The sequence below is a fragment of the Lithobates pipiens genome, unplaced genomic scaffold (assembly GCF_037356315.1).
Source record: "Lithobates pipiens isolate NorthernLeopardFrog02 unplaced genomic scaffold, aLitPip1_a1.2 Scaffold_22, whole genome shotgun sequence".
Lineage (NCBI taxonomy): Eukaryota > Metazoa > Chordata > Amphibia > Anura > Ranidae > Lithobates > Lithobates pipiens.
In genome coordinates this window covers 56,373,366-56,399,532 of record NW_027507784.1, presented here as the reverse complement: position 1 = coordinate 56,399,532, position 26,167 = coordinate 56,373,366, and the positions used below count along the sequence as shown (strand labels likewise).

At 41.5% G+C, this 26,167-nt stretch overlaps 1 protein-coding gene across 22 annotated transcripts in view; it reads right to left on the bottom strand.

The window, feature by feature from the left end:
• Window positions 1-26,167, bottom strand: part of BAZ2B (bromodomain adjacent to zinc finger domain 2B) — a 459,321-nt gene that overhangs the window by 77,629 nt on the left and 355,525 nt on the right. For 15 of the 22 annotated variants that reach the window (XM_077447627.1, XM_077447614.1, XM_077447613.1 and 12 more), the window contains 5 exons: window positions 15,576-16,194; window positions 13,904-14,176; window positions 11,999-12,059; window positions 8,876-8,984; window positions 4,869-4,970 (listed from right to left, as the gene is read on the bottom strand). In XM_077447627.1, coding sequence (XP_077303753.1) covers window positions 4,869-4,970; window positions 8,876-8,984; window positions 11,999-12,059; window positions 13,904-14,176; window positions 15,576-16,194 — 1,164 coding nt within the window. The remainder of the gene's footprint in view (window positions 1-4,868; window positions 4,971-8,875; window positions 8,985-11,998; window positions 12,060-13,903; window positions 14,177-15,575; window positions 16,195-26,167) is intronic. The other 7 variants (XM_077447626.1, XM_077447628.1, XM_077447632.1 and 4 more) reach the window with 1 other exon arrangement.

Here is a 26,167-nt window from a genome sequence, read left to right as displayed (position 1 = left end):
TTTTATGGCCTTCAAAACTGTAATAGGTAGTGAGAAGTGAAATCAAAAATTTACGCCCTTAGAAAGCCTGATGGCGGTGCTTGGTTTTCGGGGCCCCGTACGCGGCTAAGCTCCCAAAAAGTCCCACATATGTGGTATCCCCGTACTCAGGAGAAGCAGCAGAATTTATTTTGGGGTGTCATTTCACATATGCCCATAGCATGTGTGAGCAATATATCATTTAGTGACAACTTTGTGTAAAAAAAAAAAAAAAAAAAAAAAGTTTGTAATTTTCCCGCAACTTGTGGCAAAATATAAAATATTCCATGGACTCAACATGCCTCTCAGCAAATAGCTTGGGGTGTCTACTTTCTAAAATGGGGTCATTTGTGGGGGTTTTGTGCCATCTTGGCATTTTATGGCCTTCAAAACTGTAATAGGTAGTGAGAAGTGAAATCAAAAAAAAAAAAAAATTTTTGTCATTATTCAATCGCTTGAGGCAAAAAAATAAAATATTCAATGGGCTCAACATGCCACTTATCAATTTCCTTAGGGTGTCTACTTTCCAAAATGGGGTCATTTGGGGGGGTTTTGTACTGCCCTGCCATTTTAGCACCTCAAGAAATGAGATAGGCAGTCGTAAACTAAAAGCTGCGTAAATTCCAGAAAACGTACCTTAGTTTGTAGATGTGACAACTTTTGCGCAAACCAATAAATATACAGTTATTGACTTTTTTTTTACCAAAGACATGTGGCTGAATACATTTTGGCCTAAATGTATGACTAAAATTGAGTTTATTGGATTTTTCTAATAACAAAAAGTAGAAAATATCATTTTTTTTCAAAATTTGCGGTCTTTTTACGTTTATATCGCAAAAAATAAAAATCGCAGAGGCAATCAAATACCATCAAAAGAAAGCTCTATTTGTGGGAAGAAAAGGACGCAAATTTTGTTTGGGTACAACATTGCATGACCGCGCAATTACCAGTTAAAGCAGTGCAGTGCCAAATTGTAAAAAGACCTCTGGTCATTGACCAGCAAAATGGTCCGGTCTGAAAGTGGTTAAGATAACAAGGCCCATAGTGTTTAGTGCATTTCATCTAAGCTGAGTGTCTAGTTAAAGATTCTAGACATGTCCTTTGATACCAACAATGACAATAGGCTGGGGTGACAAATGATCTATTTGTGGGCAACGGATTTTTGGCCTTTTGTCAGTTACAGAAATAACACCAGGGCAAAAACGTAACACTCTTATTATTGTGTATGGAAGTTAAAGTTAAAACTTATTATTGTAAGTTTTGACTAGAGTAGGAAATGGTTAGGAACTCCTTCAAATTTGTTTTGCTGTCTGCATCCTGATCCCTGTGTGAGTTAATAACCATTGTCACTGGGCCAGAAAGTGGGGAAAAATCCAAAATGTTGAAGTGTTAGTAGGATAGGAGAAGAGTTAAGCCTTTCAAAGACGAAACTTGTTGTATTGACAACTGTCTAAAAACAGATACTTTGGAGATATATACTGTTGCTTCCTATACAGCCTATTAGACAGGAGTTAACAAGTAATCACCACAAGGGACCACAGGCATTAAAAAAAATTTGACAGAGGTTTTAACCCTTCTCCACTTTACCCCCCCCCCCCCCCCCCAAAAAAAAAAGGTTTGGGCTTTTTATATTAAATAGAGAAAATCTATACATAAGTATTAAGAAAATACTGTGGAAGAACAGAGCAAAGTGGAAGGCAATGTATTTGGTTTTATGTTTGACAAATGTGTAAATCAAACCAAACTTAACTTTCACACAACATGTTAACTATGGGCAAACGCAAAATGGACAGAGCAAACTAAGACAAGGTGAGGTCTCATCTGCATGAGAGGATGGGGTCTCATTTGTATCGGACAGAATGATATTTATTTTCCTAAATATGATTAGGTAAAAAAACAAAACAGCACCCACTGTCTACCCACCTCCAATATAGGTAAAGCTTCATGTAAGAAAAAAATAAATAAAAAAAACGGTAAACACAACGGGGTTGATATTTTTTGCTGCAGCAGATTGGCAGATTCGGGAATCAGACACAAATGCCTCCTTGTGAAAGCCCCCAAGGCATATCATTTGATGGAGCATTCCACTTATCAACATACAATATATACACAACTGAACAATCAATAATACATTTAATAACCTAATGTGAAGAGAAATCATTTATTGCAGCCCATAGATTCCAATCAAAATTTAGATTTTATTAGTATGTTTCTCTCTAAACTGATGGGATTTAGGTTCTGATTGGCTGGTACAATTACAGCACATAATTTAGTCTGTATGTAATATGAGAGTAAATATGATAATGCCATAATCATCAGCAATTTGACTGGCTGCAATGGGCAGATGCACATCATCATTTTGTATACTTTGTTATTAAAGTATATCCAAACCTAATCAACAAATCTCATGTCATTTTTAACACGTTAGGCCGCGTACACACGGGCGGACTGTTCGCCCAACTTTGTCCGCTGAACAGTGTTTCAGCGGACAGTCCGCTCGTGTGTGGGCTTCAGCGGACAGTTTCAGCGGACAGTCTGGCGAACAAAGTTTTTCGGAATTTCCGTAAGACAGTCCGCTGAAACTTGGTTTCAGCGGACAGTCCGCTCGTGTGTAGGCTTGTTCGACAAACTAAGTTTCGCGCATGCTCAGAAAGGATTTACACGGCGAAGGTTGCATTGCAGTGTATTGGACGTCGAATTTCTCGTCCCGTCGTACGTGCCGTTCACGTCATCGCGCACGCTTTCAGCGGACTGTTCGTTCATCGTGTGTGGTCAAGTCCGTTCATGCAAATTTTGAGCGGACTGTCGGATTGTTTGACGAACAAAGTTGGGCGAACAGTCCGCCGTGTGTACGCGGCCTTAATGTAATTCTTAAGGTCATGTTCATGTTTTGAAATCTACAGTTTTCAGTAAAATAATAACTACGATCCTGACATGAAGATCCTTGTTCAGGCACTTCTCTGTCTGCCAAGTGTTCTCCTGCACTGTCACTCTGTCACATGCACTATCAGCAGGGAATGCAACCGGACAAGCAGGCACACACTAGTATGTCCTGCCATTGTCCCCATTAGGGTGCTGACCCTAAGCACCAACATACAGCTGATGCCAGAGCGTGTGCCTGTAGACATGAAGTGAATGAAAAAAGCTGGGAGAGATTGGCAACACTAAGATGCAAAATAGCTAAGGCTGTTGTTTATGACACACACGGCTTTAACAAAGGAAATATCATCCAGTTAGGGTTTAGATCTTTAAATAAGCCCAGCAATGATAAACAAATTGATCAAAAAAAAATATTTTTTTAACAACATTACATATTACAAGAAAGCAACAGACATATTTAATCTATTTATCACTGAAAATACATAACAGAGAACACACTAAAAAAAACACAGAAACACAAAACAATACTAAAGACACACACACACATAACAACACATACTACTACACACAGAAAAAAAAAATGAAACACATTGTGATAATATATGAAATATCACAATGATATATATCTAATCTTTTTTTCAAGTGGATAATGTTCCTTCTAAGCCAAGTCATATGGAAATGAAAGGGCTAAAGGTTAAGTCCACCCAAAACCATTATTTGAAGTCATGAAGGATCTCTTTGGGATCAGCCACTGGCTTCTTAAACTTTTCAGCATCCACTTGCTCTTGCTGCAAAGGTTTGCTGTGCCAATCTCAAAAAAACAAGTGAGATGTGGTATGACTGCAGCAGAGCTAAGTAGGAGTGACGTTTATAAGGAAAGATACCCTTTCCCACAAGGTTGGTGAATTTGTTTGGGGTCCTACCCATGAGGACTCAATAACCCACCTACTTTATGTTATGGATAATACAAGAGGACTGTGACTGCTGCTATTGCCACTCCAGAATCTGCAGTAGGGTGGGAGAGAACCCCAAAATACGGCTGTGAGATTTCTTCACTGGAGTTCTCAAGGGATATAAAAGGTCCATGGGTGACTCCAGATTAAGGCTAGGTCAAGGCAAGGGCAGGTAAGGATCCAACATCGGGTGCAGCTGCAACAGCAGACTCTCCTTCCTCTGTATTCCTGCGGCCTCTTAAATTTTTTCATGCACAGCCAGGTACTTAACAGTTTCCCCTTTGAAGGAGATCAAATGTGTTCAAGTGCAAGGTAGCCCGAGTGATTCCAGAACTGCAAGTAGGTTTTTAATAGCATCTCAGCTTGGATGTTAAGAGCTGAGGCGTTAAAATAACTTACGTTTAACATGGGCTTTAGGTCTGCTTTAACACGTCCAAATAGAAATACCAATTTTACCTGGACTCATGCTGGAAATTCACAGTCTAGTTAAAAGCAAAACACTTGACTGATTTCCGTCCCATGTCAATATCAGGTCATTAGAGTTGAGTCAAAAAAATTCCCTAAATACATTTTTCAAAAATCTCTTTTGCAGCAGACAACTGATCATTTTCTATTCTATGGAGAAAAATGATATAAATCCTTCATCGCATATGTGCCCCATCTGTCCATTGCCTAAATCTTAAAAAATACTGCAGCAGGCTTCAACAACGTGCAAGCAAAGGACAGACAGATGTCTTATCATCCCATCATTTTCATAGGAGATGTCTGCTTGTCTGTGGCCACTTTTATACCTGAAAATCGAATGAGCCCTGAAAAGAGCCTAGAATCTGCTGATCGGTGTAACTCTGCAAAATGGATTTCATTCTCATCAGTTTGGAATTTACCACAATCATTTCCAGAGTCCTCAGCTTAGAGTGAACTGTGACAGCAAGCAGCAGATAAAAGTCATACTGCTAGGAAATATGACTTTTAAGCTACCTTGATGCTAGAACTATATGTTTTGGATTAAGGGGATACCTGCGGTCCTTCTCTGGCTTCATAGAAGTCCCCCACTCTTATTTTTGGACTGAAGCTGAAATTGTCCCTTGTGATATCCATTATTCCATTTCTGCTGAGATACTGAAAAAATCACAGATTTTTTCACTTGAGGTTTTCAAAGCACGACAGCCCCTCTTTTATTGCCCGCGCCCCCTATACCAGCAACACACGTACACATACACACAGGAACACCGAGGTAGGACACAGCAGTGTATAGGAATTCCTAATTTCCAAAAAATATAGGACATGCTGTCATTCAGTATCAGACTACACTGAGGAAGAACAATATATATAAAGCCGAACTCAAGGTATAGTTTTTATTGCATAGTTACATTGGTCCAGCTGCTATTTCACACTTGTGGTTTAAAATCACCCAGCAACTTTCTAAAGCGCGTCTCCTCTTTTACAGCCAAACTGGGAAAATACTTAATTTATATTTGTTACATGTTCCCATTCACATAGAATAACTAAAAGAAAAATTTAGAAATTGCTGCTTACCCTTTTACTTTTTTGGAATCAAATGCTTCTTATTAAAAGATTTTACATTACTCATTTTTATCACCAACACAGAATCCTCCCGCCTCCCTATCTTTTTTACTTGATGAAAATCCTACCTACCTACCTTCTATGTAATATTAAAGTGGATCTTCACTGAATCTGAGCACCACAAACCAAAAACACTATTTAATTCATTTTTAACGTGTAAAGCAAACTCCCCCATCCATCCATGTCTCTATACTTTATTTTATTAGGAAATCACTTTGAAAAACAACCCCCTAGCATTTCTGGCTGTGGTCATCTTGAGTAGGGGCAAATGATTCATGAAGCAATTACTTCCTGGAAGCCATTTGCCCTTAGCTCAAGCATGTATACAGGAGAGTATGCTTAGCTGAGAATACACCTTTTTCTCTCCTCCCCTTCTGAAGAATCCTGGGATATATGACATCATTTGCCTAGGCAAGAAACCAGGAAGTAACTGAGGAAATGTAATAAAAAAAGTTTAAAACAGATAATTATGATATACTTTCCTATCCATTTACTAATGCCAGCATCATGAGGATTCAAAATAATCAGTGTTTTGATTGGAAGAGTGAAGTTCCACTTTACGAAAGGGGCTATGTTTACCATAATTAATCCTGTCTGTACTGTGGAGAAACTGCACCTTACAAAGTGCAGTTTCTCCAGAGCTTAGTAAATGAGGTAAAGCTTTACTTTGCAAAGAATACCCAATCACGTGCAAGGAAAAAAAAAAAAAAAAAAATCATATTTAGGTATATTGCTTGCACATGATTGCATGATGGAAGTCAGCAGAGCTTCTGCTCATTTACCAACCTCTGGAGCAACTGCGCTTGCCGAGCGTAACAGTGCACAGTCTATTTACCTTTAGTAAATCAAGCCCACTGCCATTCTAAGCTGGTCATAGACGATTTGAATCCTGGCCAATTCAGCAGGAACCGGCTGAGATTCAAACCCTTTGTGGGCAGGCTGAATGTACTAAGTTGACTGATTGATCAACTTGGGAACAAGCAGCCTGCTGGATTCACTTGCAATTATTACTAGCGGCTGCTATAGCCGCTAGGAATAACCACTGTCTTCTCCCGGTGGGGGTGGCTTCCCCTTCCTGCCCCTGCGCTGGAAGCAGACAGTTTCTTGGCAGGAGTGATTTCTGTCACAACTGTCTGTGTTTATGGTGGAATCATGCGCATTTCTTTCCTGCAACCACAAAATTCGCAACGTCTATGGCTTAAGTAAGGGATAAAGATCTCCAGGTTTTGGGGGTACATTGTATGTCAATTGTCCTTTCATTTTTACTCTAACTGCCCATTGCAAGCTGTTCCAAACAATAGAAGGTAGTTGTTAAGTTCTTTGCATACTCCACAAAATATAACTAGAAAAGTAACAAATATTTTTTAAAAATCATATTTAGGTATATTGTATGAATGGGAACACATGACAACCATATAGTGGGGGTTAATCAAATTTGATTGCAAAAAATGAAATGCACTTTAAGTATCTGAGACTCCTGCAGTAAGTTTTCCTAATTTAGTTCTGGTTTTCAGATCCCCTCAGAAGGCCATGAAAATAATATCACTTTTCTATTGATTTGTTTATTCTATATTACGGAGCCCTTTGTGTGTGTAGCAAATAATTGATCTCTAGCTGGATTACTTTGTCAGAACGTAGAATTTGGACAGGATGTCTCACAAATGAAATCCCAGAGAGATACAAGACATCAGCGCCAGCTATACATTGTCAGTACCTGTGCTAAACCATCAGATCTGGATGGCTGACATTTAAAGATTGTTTAATCTTCTCTAGAGAGAATGTACCTTCTTTTACTAAGAACGCATTTGTGAAAAAAATTCCAGTTCCATAAAAAAAATTGCAGCAGTTTCATCACTGGTATAACTTTAATCATAGAAGATCCCTAATATTATGGTGGAAATTATGAAAAGAATGGCTGTGGATCTTAAGAGTGAGGAAGCATGTGGCTACTGAAGCTCTAGAATTTAATTTAAACTAACAGGCCCTTATTTATCAAGTTGAATCATCACCTAAAGTGGACCTTCATTCAAAAGCTAAAGTGAAGCTTTCCTCTTCCCCATTCCAGTCCCTCCCCTCTTTTTTTTTTACAGGGAGCGAATGGCTTCTTGGCAGGTCCTTGCTCGCATGAATGACATGCACTTAGGAACACCGCCTGCCTGAGACCCCACCCGCAGCCTCTTGGGATATGTCACATGCCCCCGGCATGCTTGCGATCCCCTTACTTTTCAATGGCACCACAATTGCTGCGTGATTTTTGTCAGGAGACAGTCGCAGTAAAATCGTGCAAACAAAATCGTGGGATGCCTGTTGCCCAAAATAAGTTCCGGAACGTCTTTTGGGCAATAGACATCCCATGATTTTTGATTGCGTGATTTTGCTGCAATATGTTGGGCAACAACTGTGGCACAATCACACCACCAATGAAAAGTGTTGGAATTGCAAGTGCGTCCCGCGTTTTGTTTCTACCTGTGACCTGGAACGGCTGGGTGTGAATGGAGCCTTAGTAAGCAGAAGGTAGCCTAGTGTTTTCCTGTTAGCACTGAACTACAATTCTAAAGAATGTATGTTTACTGTTTGACTGACCACTAGTAAGAGTCCCACTGCAGCAAGAAAGCAACAGGACGCAAGTTAGATCTAACCAAAGGGTGATAATAGATTATTGTTTTTTTTTTAGTATAGGAGTGCAAGAAGCAGTAATGCTCGACAAATTGCAAAGCAACCAGAGTTCAGTGTACTAGAGTCAGATGATTTGTGATTGGCTGCTAAGAGTTACTCCATTTTACTCCACACTTAGGCTGGGTCCACACTGATGTGGTGCAGAAATCACAGCAATTCCTGTATGGGTTCAATATAAAGTTAATGACACCCCCAAATCAGTTCACAGAACGTAGTGCAAACTGTGGAACTGAATGGAATTGGATCGCATGGGTCTGAACACCTGTGCAATCTGATTCCAGTGCGAACAAAAAAAGGGTCCTACACCTTTTAAGCGTGTATCCAGTGCAAATTGAGCCATACATAATGTATGTCTCAATTCGTACCACACTGAATTTGCATGTCACTTGTACAGGAGTCCGGCGCAATTCCTATACAAATGATATGCAATGCGGTACACCGCATCAGTGTGAACCTAGCCTTACACTGCTTTGCTGGAAAAAAAGCCTCCCAGAGAGTTCCACATTTGTTCAGACACATTCACAGACTGTATTCTACAAAGAAGGAAGTATGGAGACACTCTGTACCAGTTAGGCAGCATGTCTATATTCTCATGACCCTGAAGGTTAAAGGTAATCTAATCACTGCTGAGGGTTCAGAAAAAAGGACAATTGTAAACATAATCCACATCCACAACACTAAAGCACAGACATTTAGAGATGGGATAAAACAGCTACTAACAAAACCAGGAAAGGTCTTCCACCCCTGAATAATAAATAGATTACCTTCATTACTTCTGGGTACTGACGAAATTTCTTCCCACAGGGAGCAAAATAAGTCACTTCTCCTTGCAGGCGCCCGCCAAGATTCTTCATTCTTGTTTCTCTTTGCCAGCTATGTAAAGCAAGGTGGACTTGTGTTACTGATCATTTTTAGTATACATTCAGTAAATCAACACTTAACGACCAAACATGGCTGGCATCTGTACAGTCTGGATTTTTCCTAATATCTATATATATATATATATATATATATATATATATATATATATATATATATATATATATATATATATATATATGTAAACTAGGATATCTCCAGCAATCCTGTGCTGCTTAAGGCTCATCTCTGCAAAAAGGCTTTGGTATGCACATCTAGAAGGATGTCAGATTTTCTTACTTAATATAACTTGATGAAAGTAGCAGGTATACAATTCATTGGGCATCAAACGAAATTCTGAAATGGCAGAATCTTTAGATTTCCATTAGAACTCTCAGAGGACAGAAGGACTAAGGTTAGAACTGAAAACTTGATTGTATTTATTAGATTTATCAAAAGGAACAAAGGCATGCCTAAATTCACTTATTCTTTAGCTAAACCAAGCATGTCCAAAGTCCGGCCCATGGGCCAATTGCAGTTTAATGCGGCTCCACTGGTAATTTGTATATATATCTTTTGTAGCCCCCAACAAATCCCCACAAAAGATATATATGGTATTTATCGTTTTGGCAGCCTTGGAGGGGGGAGGGACGAGTGCCGTCAGATTACATACAGGAGAATCTCTTGTTTCCTCGGTGGCCTTTGTAATAGGAAGTCCTGTCTCCTAGGCTGGCATTGGACAACTGTTCTGTCTATCATAGGAGGCGGGACTTTCTATCAAAGAGACGAAACAAGTTAATAGGAGATTCTCCACTATGTAATCTGTTGGCGCTGGTGAGGCTGCATTCATGGCAATTGGGGAGGCTGCATTTATGGCAATGGTGAGGCTGCATTCATGTCATTGTTGAGGCTGCATTCATGGCACTTGTGAGGCTGCATTCATGGCAATGGTGAGGCTGCATTCAGAGGCTGTATTCATGGCAACGGTGAGGCTCTATTCATGACAATGGTGAGGCTGTATTCATAGCAATGGTGAGGCTGCATTCAGAGGCTGTATTCATGTCAATGGTGAGGCTGCATTCAGAGGCTATATTCATGGCAATGGTGAGGCTGCATTCATGGCAATGGTGAGGCTGTATTCATGGCAATGGTGAGGCTGCATTCAGAGGCTGTATTCATGGCAATGTTGAGGCTGCATTCAAAGGCTGCATTCATGGCAATGGTGAGGCTGTATTCATGGCAATGGTGAGGCTGCATTCATAAGCTGTATTCATGGCAATAGTGAGGCTGCACTCATGGCAATGGTCAGGCTGCATTCATGTCACTGGTGAGGTTGCATTCATGGCAATGGCGAGGCTGCATTCATGGCACTTGTGCGGCTGCATTCATGTCAATGGTGAGGCTGCAAATGGGCACTGATTAGCTGCATTGACACTTATTTTGCTTCACAGGTCTTTATTTCAAATTTAGGTTTTTCCTTGAAACTTCCCTCTTAAAGTGAAGGTGCGTGTTATAAGCCTGTGCGTGTTATACACCGATAAATATGGTATATCGAAATAACACACCAAAGCTCATCCTTAGACATTTCACCACACACAGCCACAAAGGCAAGAGAATTCTTGCTGGGCAGTGTTTTATTAGTTAATTTGCATTTAATTTTAATTTTAATGGTTCAAAGAATGTCAGGCCCTCACACATGTTCACTTCATCAAATCTGTCCCTCTTTGAAAAAAGTTTGGACACCCCTGAGCTAAACCAATTTGAGATTGCCTTTAAAGTATATGTAAACTCTCACCTTATTAAACAACACATTCAGTTTATGGCCCCTTTCAAAACAACAGAACGATCGGGTCTGCCTTTCTGTTTTTCAGGGAGGTCCGATCAGACCACCCATTGTTCTCTATGGAGCGACAGATGCCAGTGGACATGTGTCTGCTGACACCCTGCAGCATCCGATCTGGTACGCTAAAAACAGTATGGTGTGGGATGTATGGTGCTCCTCTACTCTCACCATTGATAATGCCTAAGTAATGTCTTGTATGAAGTTTCCTGCATCTAAATCTAAAGTTGAATACAAACCCCATTGATATATTGTTTGAATTTGTTGTGTTATCTAGCCTGGATCCAACTACTCAGCAAAAACTTTCGCTATTTTCCACATCAAAACTGTTCAGTTTTAATAATTCATATGTCAATGTGAATTTTTTTCCAGATTTTTGTGTCCCGCATTTTATATTTCTTAGCGCTCATAATGAACTTGCCAATAAAAAGAGTTAAAAAAAAAATAGATGGATGGGGATACAATCACCAGTTGGCTAGAAACAGACAGGCGGTCTGCTTCTATCTGACTGCCCCACAGAGAACAGCAGGCTGTGTCCTTGTCCGCTTTGCATAGCGGAGCAGACATGGATCTGTCATCCGCCTGCTCAGCGGGCATCAGTGGAGAGATTAAAATCCATACCAGACCCTTTTCGAGCATGCAACCTGGTAGACAGCAGGAAAAGAGGGAGGGACAAGAGACCGCCTCCTCCGGAACCGTGCCATACCACATGTCCTCAACATGGGGAGGGTGATTTGGGGTCCATCCTCATCCTTGCCTGGTGGTTGTGGGGGTCTGCGGGCCGAGGCTTTTTGGAATCTGGAAGCCCCCTTTAACAAGGGGACCCCCAAATCCCTGCCCCTCCAATGTGAATTGGTAAAAAGTGTAAAAAATGGCCCTTTATTTAAAAAAATTTTAATAAAAAATGTCCCACGATGTAGATCCATCTCACGCTGCTCGACGGAGCGAAAAAAAAAAAAGCAGCAACAGCTCCGTCTCCATGGGAGGCTCCTGCCAAATGACACTTCTTCTCAATGACAGCTGTTATATAGCTGAGGGCAGGGCCACCCGGTGACGTAAATGGGTGATCCCCCTCCGACACCACGTGATGCCATGTGAAGTTCGAGTCAAACGTATCAGGAATATAAAAATGTTGGGTTTACATGTTTCCTAAAAGGCAATTTTTCATTAATTAGTAAAAAGAGTTTACCCATATTCCAGAGGCATACGCAGCTCACGCTCATCTGTGACTCTTCTTCTCTTACCGGCACCTTAAATAAAGTTTACAGTTTTAGCTCCCAAAGTAGTGAATAAATCCATCATTTGTAGGTAACAGTCACAGAATAATCCAGAAAATCATCATATACATCACACATACTGTATGTAAGCACTAATAATAACAGTTTGAATTTTTCTCCTGAACTTTTAGATCAAATTGAACAAGTAAATAGCCATTACACGCGAGTCATTCTCCTTCTGTTAGATTTTTTTTATTGATTTTATATAATGGGCAATGCACGTAGGTAGCCCCATCCAGAACTTCAAGGCTGCTGGGAACGGAGCCAGGAACTGTGGCGGGGAGAGCTTGTGATTGGAGTCCCCAAAAGATGTTATAAACCAGCTGATGATTCTGCCCAGTAACTAATTAAAATAGTTGCATTTGGCTAGACTGGATCTTTAAACCCCAGACTAACTTTTTTTGTAGGAAATGTGATATTGTCTAGCGGGTGAAATTAATAACTGTGTGATACCTTTAGAATGTAAGCTCTCACAAGCAGGGCCCTCTCAATATTTCTGTAATTAATTGTATTGTATCTGTACTGTCTCCCTTTTGTAAGGTGCTGAGCAAACTGTTGGCACTATATAAATTATTTATAATAATAATTATATTACGGCTTATTTACAGTAAAGTCAACTATCAATTAAAACCAATAAATTGAATTCAAATATACCTGTGCACTTTTTATTCTACTTCTTGTCCACAACAAAATGTGAACATTAACACACACACACACACACACACACACACGCAGTATATGGGGTAGATTTACTAAAGGCAAACAGGCTTTGCAAGCGAACTTCCTCCAATGCTTAGTAAGTGATTGTAAACGATTACCTTGTAAAACAACCCATTCAGTTTAAAATAGACATGAAAAGCAAAACATTTCTGTATAGATATAAAAAATAACATTATATATACCCTTTTCCTCTTTTTTTATAAATGATCACATTCCCTCTGTTCTCAGCTGCATAAGAGCTGGGGGGAAAAGAAGCAATAGCACACTGGCTGTGTCAGTACAGATTTGATCATTGGAGTAGAGCGTACTGATTTCCCAGCATAGCTAGAGAACTGACCATGATTTGCTTTCCTGCCCAGTGTGGTTAATAGGAAAGCAAGGGGACTAGCAGGAACACCAGGGTTTTCACATAAAGGAAGCAACAGAAAGAGAACAGGATTCTTTCTCATACAAGTACATGGTACAGGAGGCACATCCCAGGAATATGAAGTTTTGGGGTAACAAACGCTGCAAAGCTGCACTTTTCAAAGAATACCCAATAACATGCAAGGAAAATTTAAAAAACAGCATTTTTGCTTGCACATGATCGAGTGATGGAAGTCAGCAGAGCTTTACCATATTTGCCAAGCTCTGGAGCAACTGCAGGTCCATAGTAGAAAAGATAAGCCAGCAACACAATAGCTTCTTCATTCAAAGGACTTTATTTTGCACAACAGCGATAACAGGATCCAATAAAATGCTAACACATTGGCTAACGCATCTGGAGCAACTGTACTTTTAAAGTGCACAGTCTATGTGCTTTTAGTAAATGAACCCCGATATGTTTTTATAAATTTAATTATATCACTGTTATGACTTACAATGTCAGAAAGGTAGAGTTAATCTTTAAAATTATGGACACAAATTATTATTTTATCAAAATTGTGTTTTTTAATGAACGATAATTCTATTGTTTCTTATAAGGCAGATTCCTTTGTACCAGATGACCTCTTTGGACACAAATGTGTATCAATCACACAGACAGCATCTTAATTGTAATACTAATGGTCAATCATTTAAACATCTACATTGAAACAAGAGATTAAAATGTCAAATACCACATGGTGTGCTGGGGCTGACAGCGGAAGAGGTGCTGCGCAGGTCAGACGGCTGAGATTCTGTGCACAGTGCAGGTGGAGCAGAGCTGGGGCTCCTGATGACCTGTAGGTTAAGGGGTGTGGATTGGGAGGTGATGCTGTTTGTTGTGCTGGTTACAGGTGGAGCAGTTGTATTAAATTTCAGCTTTTCTCCTTCTGTATCACTGTCAGATTCATCTTTATCGTCATCTTCTTCTGTCCCCTCCGAATCAGATTCTGAGTTGCTGTCTGACTCTGTTTAGTAAAGTAAGATTTAGTTATTGCATTCAAGTTATTATATATTCCAACGCTAAATCAGGGTATTGTATTTACCCTCTCTATATCACAGGTCAGTATGGGAAAAAGTGGAAGAACATGACTGGTTGATGTGTGTAATGCCGATTGTCTTAGATTGCTTTTCCCTGACCCTAATCCTATACTAAAAATGTGTTTTTTGTCTCTGACTCTGTTTTCAAGTGTGACGGGAGTCACTTTGGGCAGGGGATTTGTGGAACCCAGCTTACCTTGGAGAGCTCTGGAAACTCCTTATCCAGCTCCCCGTCCCCTCCTATGTGTAAGTAACCCTGTGTCTATTAGGGGCACAGGTTGCCCGAGAACCCTAGTCGGGTCTGCACTAACCAGACTCACCGTACAACCACACCGGCCTCAGCAATTCCTTTTATCCCTGTTATCCAGGTTTCTATATGTGTGGTTTGTGTTGAAAGAATGAAAGGGCTCTTTCACTTGGGATAGTAATGATTCTGAACAATATCCCTCAATAAATATAGTAGGATAAATGAATTCCACCTTTCCGACTGCTGGATTATTGTATGAGCTTGGTCTCATAGACTGTTGTATACTTTTTATTAGATAGTTTGAGGGGGATTTGGACAAGGAGTTTGCAGAGCTCTCCAAGGTAAGCTGGGTACCACATAAGCATATACATCACATAATAGGGTGCTCCCAAGGCAGACAGAAACAATAAAACAATGGGATACAACCACACCTCAAATGATCTAGTAAAAAGTATACAACAGTCTATGAGATCAAGCTCATACAACATTCCAGCATTCAGAAAGGTGGAATTAATTTATCGTCCTATATTTCTTGGGGAATATTGTTCAGAAATATTACTGTCCCAAGTGAAAGAGCCTTGTCATTCTTTCAACACAACCCACAGACATAGAACCTGTGTGGTTGTACAGTGAGTCTGGTTAGTGCAGACCTGACTGGGGTTCTCGGGCACCCTGTGCCCCTAATAGACACAGGGAACTTACACATAGGAGGGTCCGGGGAAGCTGGACAAGTAGTTTCCCGGGCTCTCCAATTTAAGCTGGGTTCGACAAGCCCCAGCCCAAAGTGACTCCCATCACATCAAGATTTCCCATCACTTCCTGTCCTAAAAGGAAGGCTTTAATGTTTTTTTTCTGTGAAATAAAAAGGCTGCAATTGAGTTTTACATGATCACTTATTGGTATAGGGAATGTTTTACAGTTTAGGTGGGGAAGAGTTAAGGTCAGCCCAACAGTAAAGGTATGGCTGGGGGCCAAGACACATAGAACAGTTTTTTCTTCTCCATTTTTTTTATGCTACTACCTAGTGAAATACTTTAGCGGAACAGCTAAAATGTAACAAACATTTACAAATTACTGACCTGACTGACTATCAGAATCATCATCTTCGTCATCTTCATCCTCCTCATCATCATCCTCATCATCATCTTCATCGTCATCCTCCTCATTGGAATCTTCAGAATCCTTGCTGCTGGGGATGTCAGAATCCACCCCCCGAAACTTGTCCAGGAGACATTTGGTGGCATTGAGCGTGTGGTGTGGTTTTATTGCTGGTGTAGAGTTACTGTTTGGGGTTTTCTCCTTACAGAGACTGTGTAATATTGGGGAGCCAGCTGGCCCAAGGGCTGACTTGCTGGAAGAGTTCCTTTTTACACAAGAACTCAGGTTGATTGGAGAGGCAAAATGGGCACTGGGGGAAACAGTTACACTCTCGACTTTATTTTCTCTCTTAGTTTTGGTGGTTAGAGCCAGTGGGGCATCTTGGATGACACAGGGAATGACTCCGTTTGGCTGGTGATTACCCAGCAGTGCATTTGCCAAGAATGGGTTGGAGTGGTTATTCTCTAAAGATGGTTGGGGCTGACATATAGATTTGGACACGGGGCTGGAAATCGGCTGAGTCACAATGGGTTTTTTCTGGTTCTTGGAACCCTCCTGATGCTTGCTTATTGGTACAGGGAATGCTACTTTGTGTTGATCCTGCGGAAATAAAAAACAACAGTGGGAAAACTAGTAAGAAAGATGTAAAATACCCAACTCTGTAAATTTGAATGTAAATATAGATTATCAAAGAGTACATGAATGCCACTGACAAAAAGAAAAAAAAAAGAATCCATACATTTTACAGAACCCAGTGACATTGCAGAACACTGGGGACAGTTAGGCTCTCTCTGCAGTTCATGTATATACAAGTTTCTTCTAACTTTTTATGGTATACAAATATCTATTCAATTTAATCAATCAGTATCTCAATACAAAAAAGTATGTAAGTGGTCAGTATGACCAGAGTGATTAGATTCCGGTTGTCATTTTATTTGGTTGCAACGCCTCTATTTCATCCAATTTTGAAAAGGACCTCCCCATGTAAATTCTTGTAATTATGACATTTCACTTGAATAATTATGACATTTCAAATCGTACTGGTAAAGAGTTCAGTGCTACTACCCATTCAATCCAACATTAATAAAGCTCACGGGTGCCCGATCTGCAGTCACACAGAATAATTGTCCATAGAAGTGACCTCATAACCGTTGCTGCTGTAAAATCCTGCTTTATTCACTGGTACAGTGAGTTGACGGGTTTCAGCTCACACAGCTTTAATCATAATTGTCAACTCACTATACCTGTGACTTGTATGCTGTGGTTTCTTCAATAAAGCAGGATTTAATAGAGCAGCAACAGTTGTGCGGATAACTTCTATGGACATTTCAAATAGCTATTAAAACAAAGTTGAATTCCATGAAACATGGAAGAGGATAAAAATTTCCTGCCAAAAATATTTTGGAATTAAACTTTTTTTTATTTTTACAGCGAATATAACAGTTTATTATATAGACTCTTTAGCAATATGTTTTTCCCCCAATATGTGTCATTTGGTACATTTTTAAAAGACAACATACTTTTTCGACACAGGGAATCAGCATTCCAATATTGGTGGCTTCATGCCAAGAATACAATACATTTAAAAGTAGTTACGTGGAGTGCAGAAGCGGCTGATTGCAATTATCTGGTTGAACTTCTTGGGCCTAGCTTGACAGGTTTAAGAGGCCAAACCAGGTTAGAGCCATATATGAAATAACTCCCAAAGAGGTGATATGAGGTTACACTGAATCCGATGGAATTTATCATTCGTGTTTTTTAAGAGTTATTATCTGTTGAGATAATTGTGGTGATTTATGAGTGTGCTAGAGCTTCAATAGCTGTATAGTTATTTCCTCTGAAAACACTCCCCTTGAAGGAGAATTTGCAAACACTGGCTACAGAGCCAGGACTTCCAGGTTTAATGGCTATCTGTTTTAGTTCAAGGAACTATACTGAAAGAAATATTGTTATGACATGTTGTTTTCATGCACTAGAAAAGTGCAGAGTGTCCTACATTGTATTGCTGCTGACTCAATGAAGGTATAGGATAGTGTAAGAAGAATCATACACCAGTGTTCCACCTTATTTGTCTGTAGATACAGGATCTGACTCAGGTGCCCTGCTTCATTTGGCCTCAGACATGGCATCATGAGGTGTTCTAAGACCATAAATGTCATTAAGTACTGGACTGTAAGAGTGCAAAGTCCAACCAGTAATTATAATAGCAGACGGCCTTATCCTTACCTACCAAGAGGTTCAAGTTTGGAAAAAAATAACCATCAGGTAATAGAAATTCCCTATAAAGATACAATAAGAAGTTCCACAAAATCTAGAGCATAGATAAAAAAAACAATGTTACTGTGCACAGAAAGAATTTCTGTTGTTTTATATAACTGGTTGCTGGATGGAACAACTCATCTTTCTTTTTCAGAGATGGATCATCCACAAAGAAATTCAGGCAAAAGCCACCAAGTGAATGTCCAGGCAAAATTGCTCAAAGCTCTGCACCTGTCTGTCACCTATGATGGGAAGAGGCACTGGTTGGCCTTTTAGTGTCTAATGGGACTCTGCCAGTACATTCAGTACAAATGTGGTCTTCTTCTTGGAGAAAGAGGCAATCAAAACATGTCATCTTGGATACCCTACACTTACTGGCATTGAGGACTCTGGCGAACTGGCCACCTGAGGACTTCCTGTCCATTGGTGATGCACTTCCTGATTATAGCTGACACACTTCTGGTCCGGCTCTGCACCTCCGGGTCCTTTGCTGGCTTGTTTGCGGCAACTTCCTTCCATCACAACCATTCTCGCTTTGGATTGCGGACTTTGCCTTACTCGCTGGTCTAGTTATTCACAGGAGTACCTTCCATTTACAGTCCCACCCTGACAGAGATGCTGCCCATTTGTTGCACACCCCGGAAACCATAGCAAGCACATTACCATTCACATTAACATTGTGATTATTTATGGGCAATGGACTTTTTTTATTTTGATCCATTTGTTCTGATTTAATAAAGTTAAAAAAGTTCATTTTTTTACATTTCTTGCAATGGACATTCTGTCACATTAGTATATTACCACCACTGCAGTGTACTCATGGCTCAGGCATGCAGATGAGAATGTATGTGGCATTGGATCACGTGGCAGTGGCTCAAGTTCAATATTGACTATCGCAGTCAAGCAGTTCAGTTCATAAGTTCATTGCCACCGACACTCATTATATCCCGGTGTCCTGGATTTTATCCATCTCTGCTACTTTTCTCCAATTTCAGCAATCATTGCCCGTTGTGGCAATACAAGACCATTAATATGGTACATCTCAGCTGTACTTGTTGCAAGCGAAAAGGGCAATCATATAATGTGTTCACGTCTTTCCTGAAATCCAGTCAGTTTACAGACAGGATGAACTCTGAGCTGAACCTTTGAAGCATTCCTGCACTTATTGGGAAAAATGTCTGGCATTTTTCTTTGACAATCTCAACAGAGCAGAGGAATGTGTATTGATCTCTAAGCAACCAAAATGGGGCTCACAAAGCATTAATGATAAAAGGACTCTGAAACTGCTGTAAAATATTAAACAGTCAGTCTACCTAAAATTGACAATTCAGTTTTTGACAAATGCAATTACATTTAGCTCTCCAATACCAGGATCTCAGACTCTTTCACCTGCACTGAAAGGGTGCAGACCCTTTCACCTGCAATTAGGACCTATAGGACTTTTCAATAACTGGGTGAGGGGATTTACTGGCCAGTGCTATAAGCTCCATCCACCACTGACGGCAGTGGTCAATAGTTCTGGGATCCAGCAGACATGTCTGTAAAGGGGGCACAGTGATTGGATATGGGTGGGGTATTAGTGAATAAGGGAGAAGCTAAAAATATCTATCAACTCGGGAGAGTTAACTTAGAAAAAGTGAAAAAGGAATAGCTAGCTCAGTATTACACAATAATTTCAGAAATACAGTAACTGCTGGACACATACGAGGATGACCTAGCTGGGGGTTGTGGGGAACACATAGTATGGTTCTTACTAAATGAAGAAAACTCAAGCCAGTGGCCAAATGAAAAGTCTGTTGCGGAAGGAAGCATTCCATATTGATCCAAAATGTAATTCTGACTTACCCAATGCTATTCTCACTAGGGTGCACCGATACTAGTATCGGTATTGGTGCTGATAGCGAGTATTTGCACAAATATCGGTACTCTTGCAACTGCACAGATACCTGAAACGGATACTTTCATGCTCAGTTCTTTGAGTTGTCAGCGGGTCTCCCCTGTTGACAGCTGAAGTGTTAAAGAAGTCCAGTAATTTGAGCTGTCAAAAAAAAATCAGCTGGCAATGTTTATTAACAACATTACTCAGCCCTGAAACCCTAAAATAAAAAGAAACATTGTTTCTTTTTGAATGTTTCTGTTTCTTCATCTGCAGATCAAAGGGATGAACAAATGCTCTGTTTAACCCATTATAAACCATTAATTTACTCTAATCAGTCTTAATTAACTCCCTATTATCCTTCATTTAATTATTTTCCTGCTTTTTTTGTTCACGTCTATTTTATAAACGATAAACAATTAAAACTTTTTTGTTTGCTTTGTTAGTGAATATTTTCATACATATATATTAACATATATTTACACATTTCACATTGAAAAAGCGCAAAATTAAGAAAAAAAAATCTATTTAATTTGTAAATAACTTTTCAATGCTTTGTGCCATTGCTGACAGTTGAAAACAAAACAGTTGCATTAGGTAGTGGTAACTGGTATCGTCCAGTACTAAAAAAAAAAAGTATCGGTACTCATAATCGTAAAAAATTGTATCAGTGCATCCCTAATTCTCACACTACATAAAAAGACAATGATGACAGGAATGTATAGTATTTTTGTATATATTTTCTTAGGCCGCGTACACACGCGGGGACTGTCTGCCGAAACTAAGTTCGTCAAACAGTCCGCTCAAACTTTTGAATGAACGAACACGCCCACACACGGCACTTTTTGAGCGGACAAATACGGCAAACTAAGTTCGTCGTACTAAGTCCGCGCAACTTTTGAAATGAACGGACTCGCCCACACACGAGGCAACAGTCTGCTCATTTCGAGCGCGTGTCAAGGTAGGCGGGGCCCGCGACGGAAACGTCGCGGGCTTCGCCACCTGGAATGGACTTAAAGGGGAACCCCAACGCCGAAAAAAATCAGCGTGGGGGTTCCCCCAAAGTCCACAACAGACCCTTGTCCGAGCACGCTACCCGGCCGGCCAGGAAAGGGGGGCGAGCGAGCGCGCCCCCCCTCCTGAGCCGTACCAGGCCGTGTGCCCTCAACATGGGGGGTGCCTTGGGGAAGGGGGGGCCGCGCGGCCCCCCCACCCCAAAGCACCTTGTCCCCATGTTGATGAGGACAAGGGCCTCTTCCCGACAACCCTGGCCGTTGGTTGTCGGGGTCTGCGGGCGGGGGGTTTATAGGAATCCAGGAGCCCCCTTTAATAAGGGGGCCCCCGGATACCGGCCCCCCCACCCTATGTGAATGAGTATGGGGTACAATGTACCCCTACCCATTCACCTGTAAAATAAAAGTACCCAAAAAAAACCACAACACACTAGATAAAATATTTTATTGCACAGCTCCGGGGGTCTTCCGTCTTTGGGGGTCTTCTCGCCGGACTCCTCCGCTATCTTCTTGTAGCTCTTTTGCTAGCGGTGGAGTCCGGCTTTCTTCCTCCCCGCCGCCGGCCTCTTCTCCCGACTTCGGAGGTCTTGTCCCCCTCTTCGGTTCTTCTGCCGGGCCACCGCCTGCAAAAGAGCTATAAGAAGGCGCGGTGGCCCGGCAGAAGGTCTTCTGTCGCCGCTGTCGCCGCCGCCTTCCGTTCTTCTTCTTCTTCTTCTTCTTCTCCAGGAGATGTTGACACGTCGCTCTCTCCGGCCGGAATGCCAGAGCCGCGCTGCGCGGCCACTTATATAGTGACAATGGGGCGGTGTCACATGGTATATGTCACATGGGTTGGTCACATGGGTTGATGTCACATGGGGACTATGACATCGTAAGGGGGCGGGGTCACCATGTGACCAACCCATGTGACATATACCATGTGACACCGCCCCATTGTCACTATATAAGTGGCCGCGCAGCGCGGCTCTGGCATTCCGGCCGGAGAGAGCGACGTGTCAACATCTCCTGGAGAAGAAGAAGAAGAAGAAGAAGAAGAACGGAAGGCGGCGGCGACAGCGGCGACAGCGGCGACAGCGGCGACAGAAGACCGGGCCACCGCCTGCAAAAGAGCTATAAGAAGGCGCGGTGGCCCGGCAGAAGAACCGAAGAGGGGGACAAGACCCCCGAAGTCGGGAGAAGAGGCCGGCGGCGGGGAGGAAGAAAGCCGGACTCCTCCGCTAGCAAAAGAGCTACAAGAAGATAGCGGAGGAGTCCGGCGAGAAGACCCCCGAAGACGGAAGACCCCCGGAGCTGTGCAATAAAATATTTTATCTAGTGTGTTGTGGTTTTTTTTGGGTACTTTTATTTTACAGGTGAATGGGTAGGGGTACATTGTACCCCATACTCATTCACATAGGGTGGGGGGCCGGTATCCGGGGGCCCCCTTATTAAAGGGGGCTCCTGGATTCCTATAAGCCCCCCGCCCGCAGACCCCGACAACCAACGGCCAGGGTTGTCGGGAAGAGGCCCTTGTCCTCATCAACATGGGGACAAGGTGCTTTGGGGTGGGGGGGCCGCGCGGCCCCCCCTTCCCCAAGACACCCCCCATGTTGAGGGCACGCTGCCTGGTACGGCTCAGGAGGGGGGGCGCGCTCGCTCGCCCCCCTTTCCTGGCCGGCCGGGTAGCGTGCTCGGACAAGGGTCTGTTGTGGACTTTGGGGGACCCCCACGCCGATTTTTTTCGGCGTTGGGTTGCCCTTTAAGTTTATTCCAGGCGGCGGAGCCCGCGACGTCTCCTTCGCGGGCCCCGCCTACCTGGAGACGCGCTCGAAATGAGCAGACTTTTCTCCGGGCGGGAACAGTCCGCTCATTTCGAAAGTACAGCGGACTGGCCTACACACGGGCGGACTGTCCGCTCAAACCAAGTTTCAGCGGACAGTTTTTGGGGATTCCCGAAAAACTTTGTTCGTCAAACTGTCAGCTGAAACTGTCAGCTGAAAGCCCACACACGAGCGGACTGTCCGCTGAAACACTGTTCAGCGGACAAAGTTGAGCGAACAGTCCCCGCGTGTGTACGCGGCCTTACAGTAAATATTATGTTCAAGACTAAATAGGATGTTTTTTTTAATATCATTTAAATATATACTAGGCTTTTTACAAATTTGTTGGGGAAAAAGCAGTTTTCCGCTCAGATTACACACACAGCTAAACGAGCCAGAAGAATAATTCATCCCCCGCCCCTCCCCTTTCTGTATGACAGAGTTTGCACCCCTAGCAAAGTTCTAGTTTGCCCCCCTCCCTGTTCTTTTTTTCTAGTCATTTTGTTGATTGGACAAAAATAATACTAAAAATAAAAATGCATTTGCATACTGAAAATGATAATTTCATAAAATAAGGGTGTTAAAAAATGACTTTCATTAAAAGCCTTGCAGGTCCCTCTGAAAGTATAATACATATTAAATTAGTAAAATCTTGTTATACTATTTATTCTCTAACTAAACATTGTACCATGGTACCCCACTGTAATAATGCATATTTTTCTATTTCAATTCTCTACCATCACTAACCCTTCAATAAAGACTATTGAACAGAAATATTTAATTAGTACCAAACGAGTATCCAGTTTTTCTTGGCAGATCATCCAGTAGCCTGTCTAAATCATTTAACTGCCTCTGCAAACCCATTCATACATCCTAAATTTATTGCTGGATGTCAGCATGTAATGTTAATAATTTGTATGTAGCAGCTGCATGTAGGTGTTTTTGCTACCAGCACAGCATTAAAGTGTAACTAAAGGCAAAACTTTTTTTTTTTTTTTCGGATTGAATGGAGAGGGATTCAAAAATCTGTCACATTTTATTGCTGTCTGTGTCTTGTCAGGGAGATTCATCGTCTCTACTTGTCCTGTTTACCATTATCATCAAAGGTGAAAGAAAAAGAAAATTTGGGTCGATACCAGAACAGTAATAGGGGGGGATCTTTCAATGGGGACACTAGTTCTGGTGACACCCCAGGATTCACTCACTTTCTGTTTTTGGCTATGGGACAGGAAGTGAAGGGAAATCTCCTCTATGGGACACCGATGGCAACAAAAAAACTGACAGAGGTCAGTTTATCCAGAGTATCCTTACTCTATCCAAAATGAAAAAAAAAAGTTTTGCCTTAAGTTCTACCTAAAAGTTGACTCCAAGCAGTTATAAATGGCCCACATTAACCAGTTGCTGACCGCCGCACACCGATAAACATCGGCACAATGGCAACGGTGGGCAAATGGGCGTACCTGTGCATCCCCTTTAAGAGCCAGGGATAGCAGGAGTGTGCATGCGCCCACCGTGTAAGGCATGACCATGCCCATGGGATCGGGGGACTCGATGTCCGCCGGTCTCCCGGCGATCGTGTCATGGAACCCCAGAACGAGGAAGTGCCTATGTCAGTGATGGCGAACCTTGGCACCCCAGATGTTTTGAAACTACATTTCCCATAATGCTCAAATACATTGCAGAGTGCCTGAGCATCATGGGAAATGTAGTTCCAAAACATCTGGGGTGCCAAGGTTCACCATCACTGGCCTATGTAAACAAGGCATTTCCCCGTTCTGGCTTGTATCATGACAGAGATCACTTCTCTTTGTCATCAAAAGCAGTTATCGCTATCATGTGACTTGAAGCCCATCCCCCTACAGTTAGAATCACTCCCTAGGACACATTTAACCCTTTCATCTCCCCCCCCCCCTAGTTGTTAACCCCTTCACTGCCATTTACATAGTATTCAATGCATTTTTATAGCAATGATCACTGTATACATTACAATGGCCCCAAAATAGTGTAAAAAATGTCTGATGTGTCCGCCATAATGTAGCAGTCCCGATAAAAAATCACAGATCGCCGCCATTACTAATTAACAAAAAAAATGAATAATAAAAATGCCCTAAAACTATCCCCTATTTTGTAGACGCTATAACTTTGCACAAACCAATCAATATAAGCTTATTATTATTATTTTTTACCAAAAATATGTCGAAGAATACGTATCGGCCTAAACTGAGGAGAAAATTTGTTTTTTTATATATTTTTGGGGGTATTTATTATAGCAAAAAGTAAAAAATAATGCTTTTTTTTCAAAATTGTCTCTCTTTTTTTGTTTATAGTGCAAAAAATAAAAACCGCAGAGGTGATCAAATACCACCAAAGAAAGCTCTATTTGTGGGGAAAAAAATGGACGTAAATTTTGTTTGGGTGCAACGTCGCACGCCTGCGCAATTGTCAGTTAAAGCGAAGCAGTGCCGAATCGCAAAAAGTGTTCTGGTCAGGAGGGGGGTAAAATCTTCTGGGGCTGAAGCGGTTAATGCAGCTCTGTAATCATTAATGCACATGATTTAAAAAATATATATAAACAATGTAAGTACCTTAAATATACTTGGCACCAGCCTTTTGTAATCTACTGTACAGTATATCTCAGAGAGGGGGAGAAAGAAGCAGCATAAGGAGTCAATCAGGGTTGCTGCAGTGCAAGGATGCTGACAGCAGAAGAGATCAGAGTGACCGAGAGGTATGCTTAGTGTGCTGCTTCTCACTATGCAGACACGAGGAGGGAGAGGGGGTAGAGAGCGGGACCTGAAAGTGAAATTTCAACAGAGAAAGATGGGGTTTCCCCTTTCCCGCCAGGCAGAACTGTTCTGTAAGGCAGAGCTGTATATATGTCAGGACTGGATGGACAGGAATATAAAATCGAAAACAGATCCTATGTATGAATTGCATTTGAGTATTCAGCTGTTTGCCTGGAATTCAGCTTAAAAATGAAAAGACCAGGTGAACAACTAATGCCCATTATAAAAAGAATTGCAGAATTTGTTGCTACTCTATACATGAATAACAATTCCTGAATTTGGCACTCTGAAAGCATCATTGCTAATTTATTTTTTTTGTTGCAAAATGGTTCATCCTACAAAAGGCTGCCTTGTCTGTTTACTTTTAGGGTCACTTTCAAATACCTGCGGTGTCTTATGAACGAATTGCTGGGCATATTCACAAATACATGCAAATGATTCAGCTTTGGAGTGGTTTAGAAAGCCCTGTGTGCTGAAGCAATTTTTTCTTCTGCGGGCACCAGGTTTCCTGATGTGAGGCTATTGAAGGACACAGCGGGGATCTCAGAGGCTGTGTAAAGGTAGCACACACAATTTCCAATGTCTTGCAGTGACATGGTTTCTTTTACATATGTATTCTGGGGTATTACGAGATGCCTTTCATGCTTGATCAACCTATAGTTTACATTTAGAGTTTGTCCTTTTTAAGTCAAAGGCTGCTTAGGAGTCCGCAGCAAAATGGGGGAATGCAGCTGAATGGTCGAGACACCATCACAGAGATTTAAAGCGTATCTATTGTGTATCTATACCCAAAGATTCTTTTAACTTGTGGAGCATGCAAGTGTCAGAACCTCTGTCGAT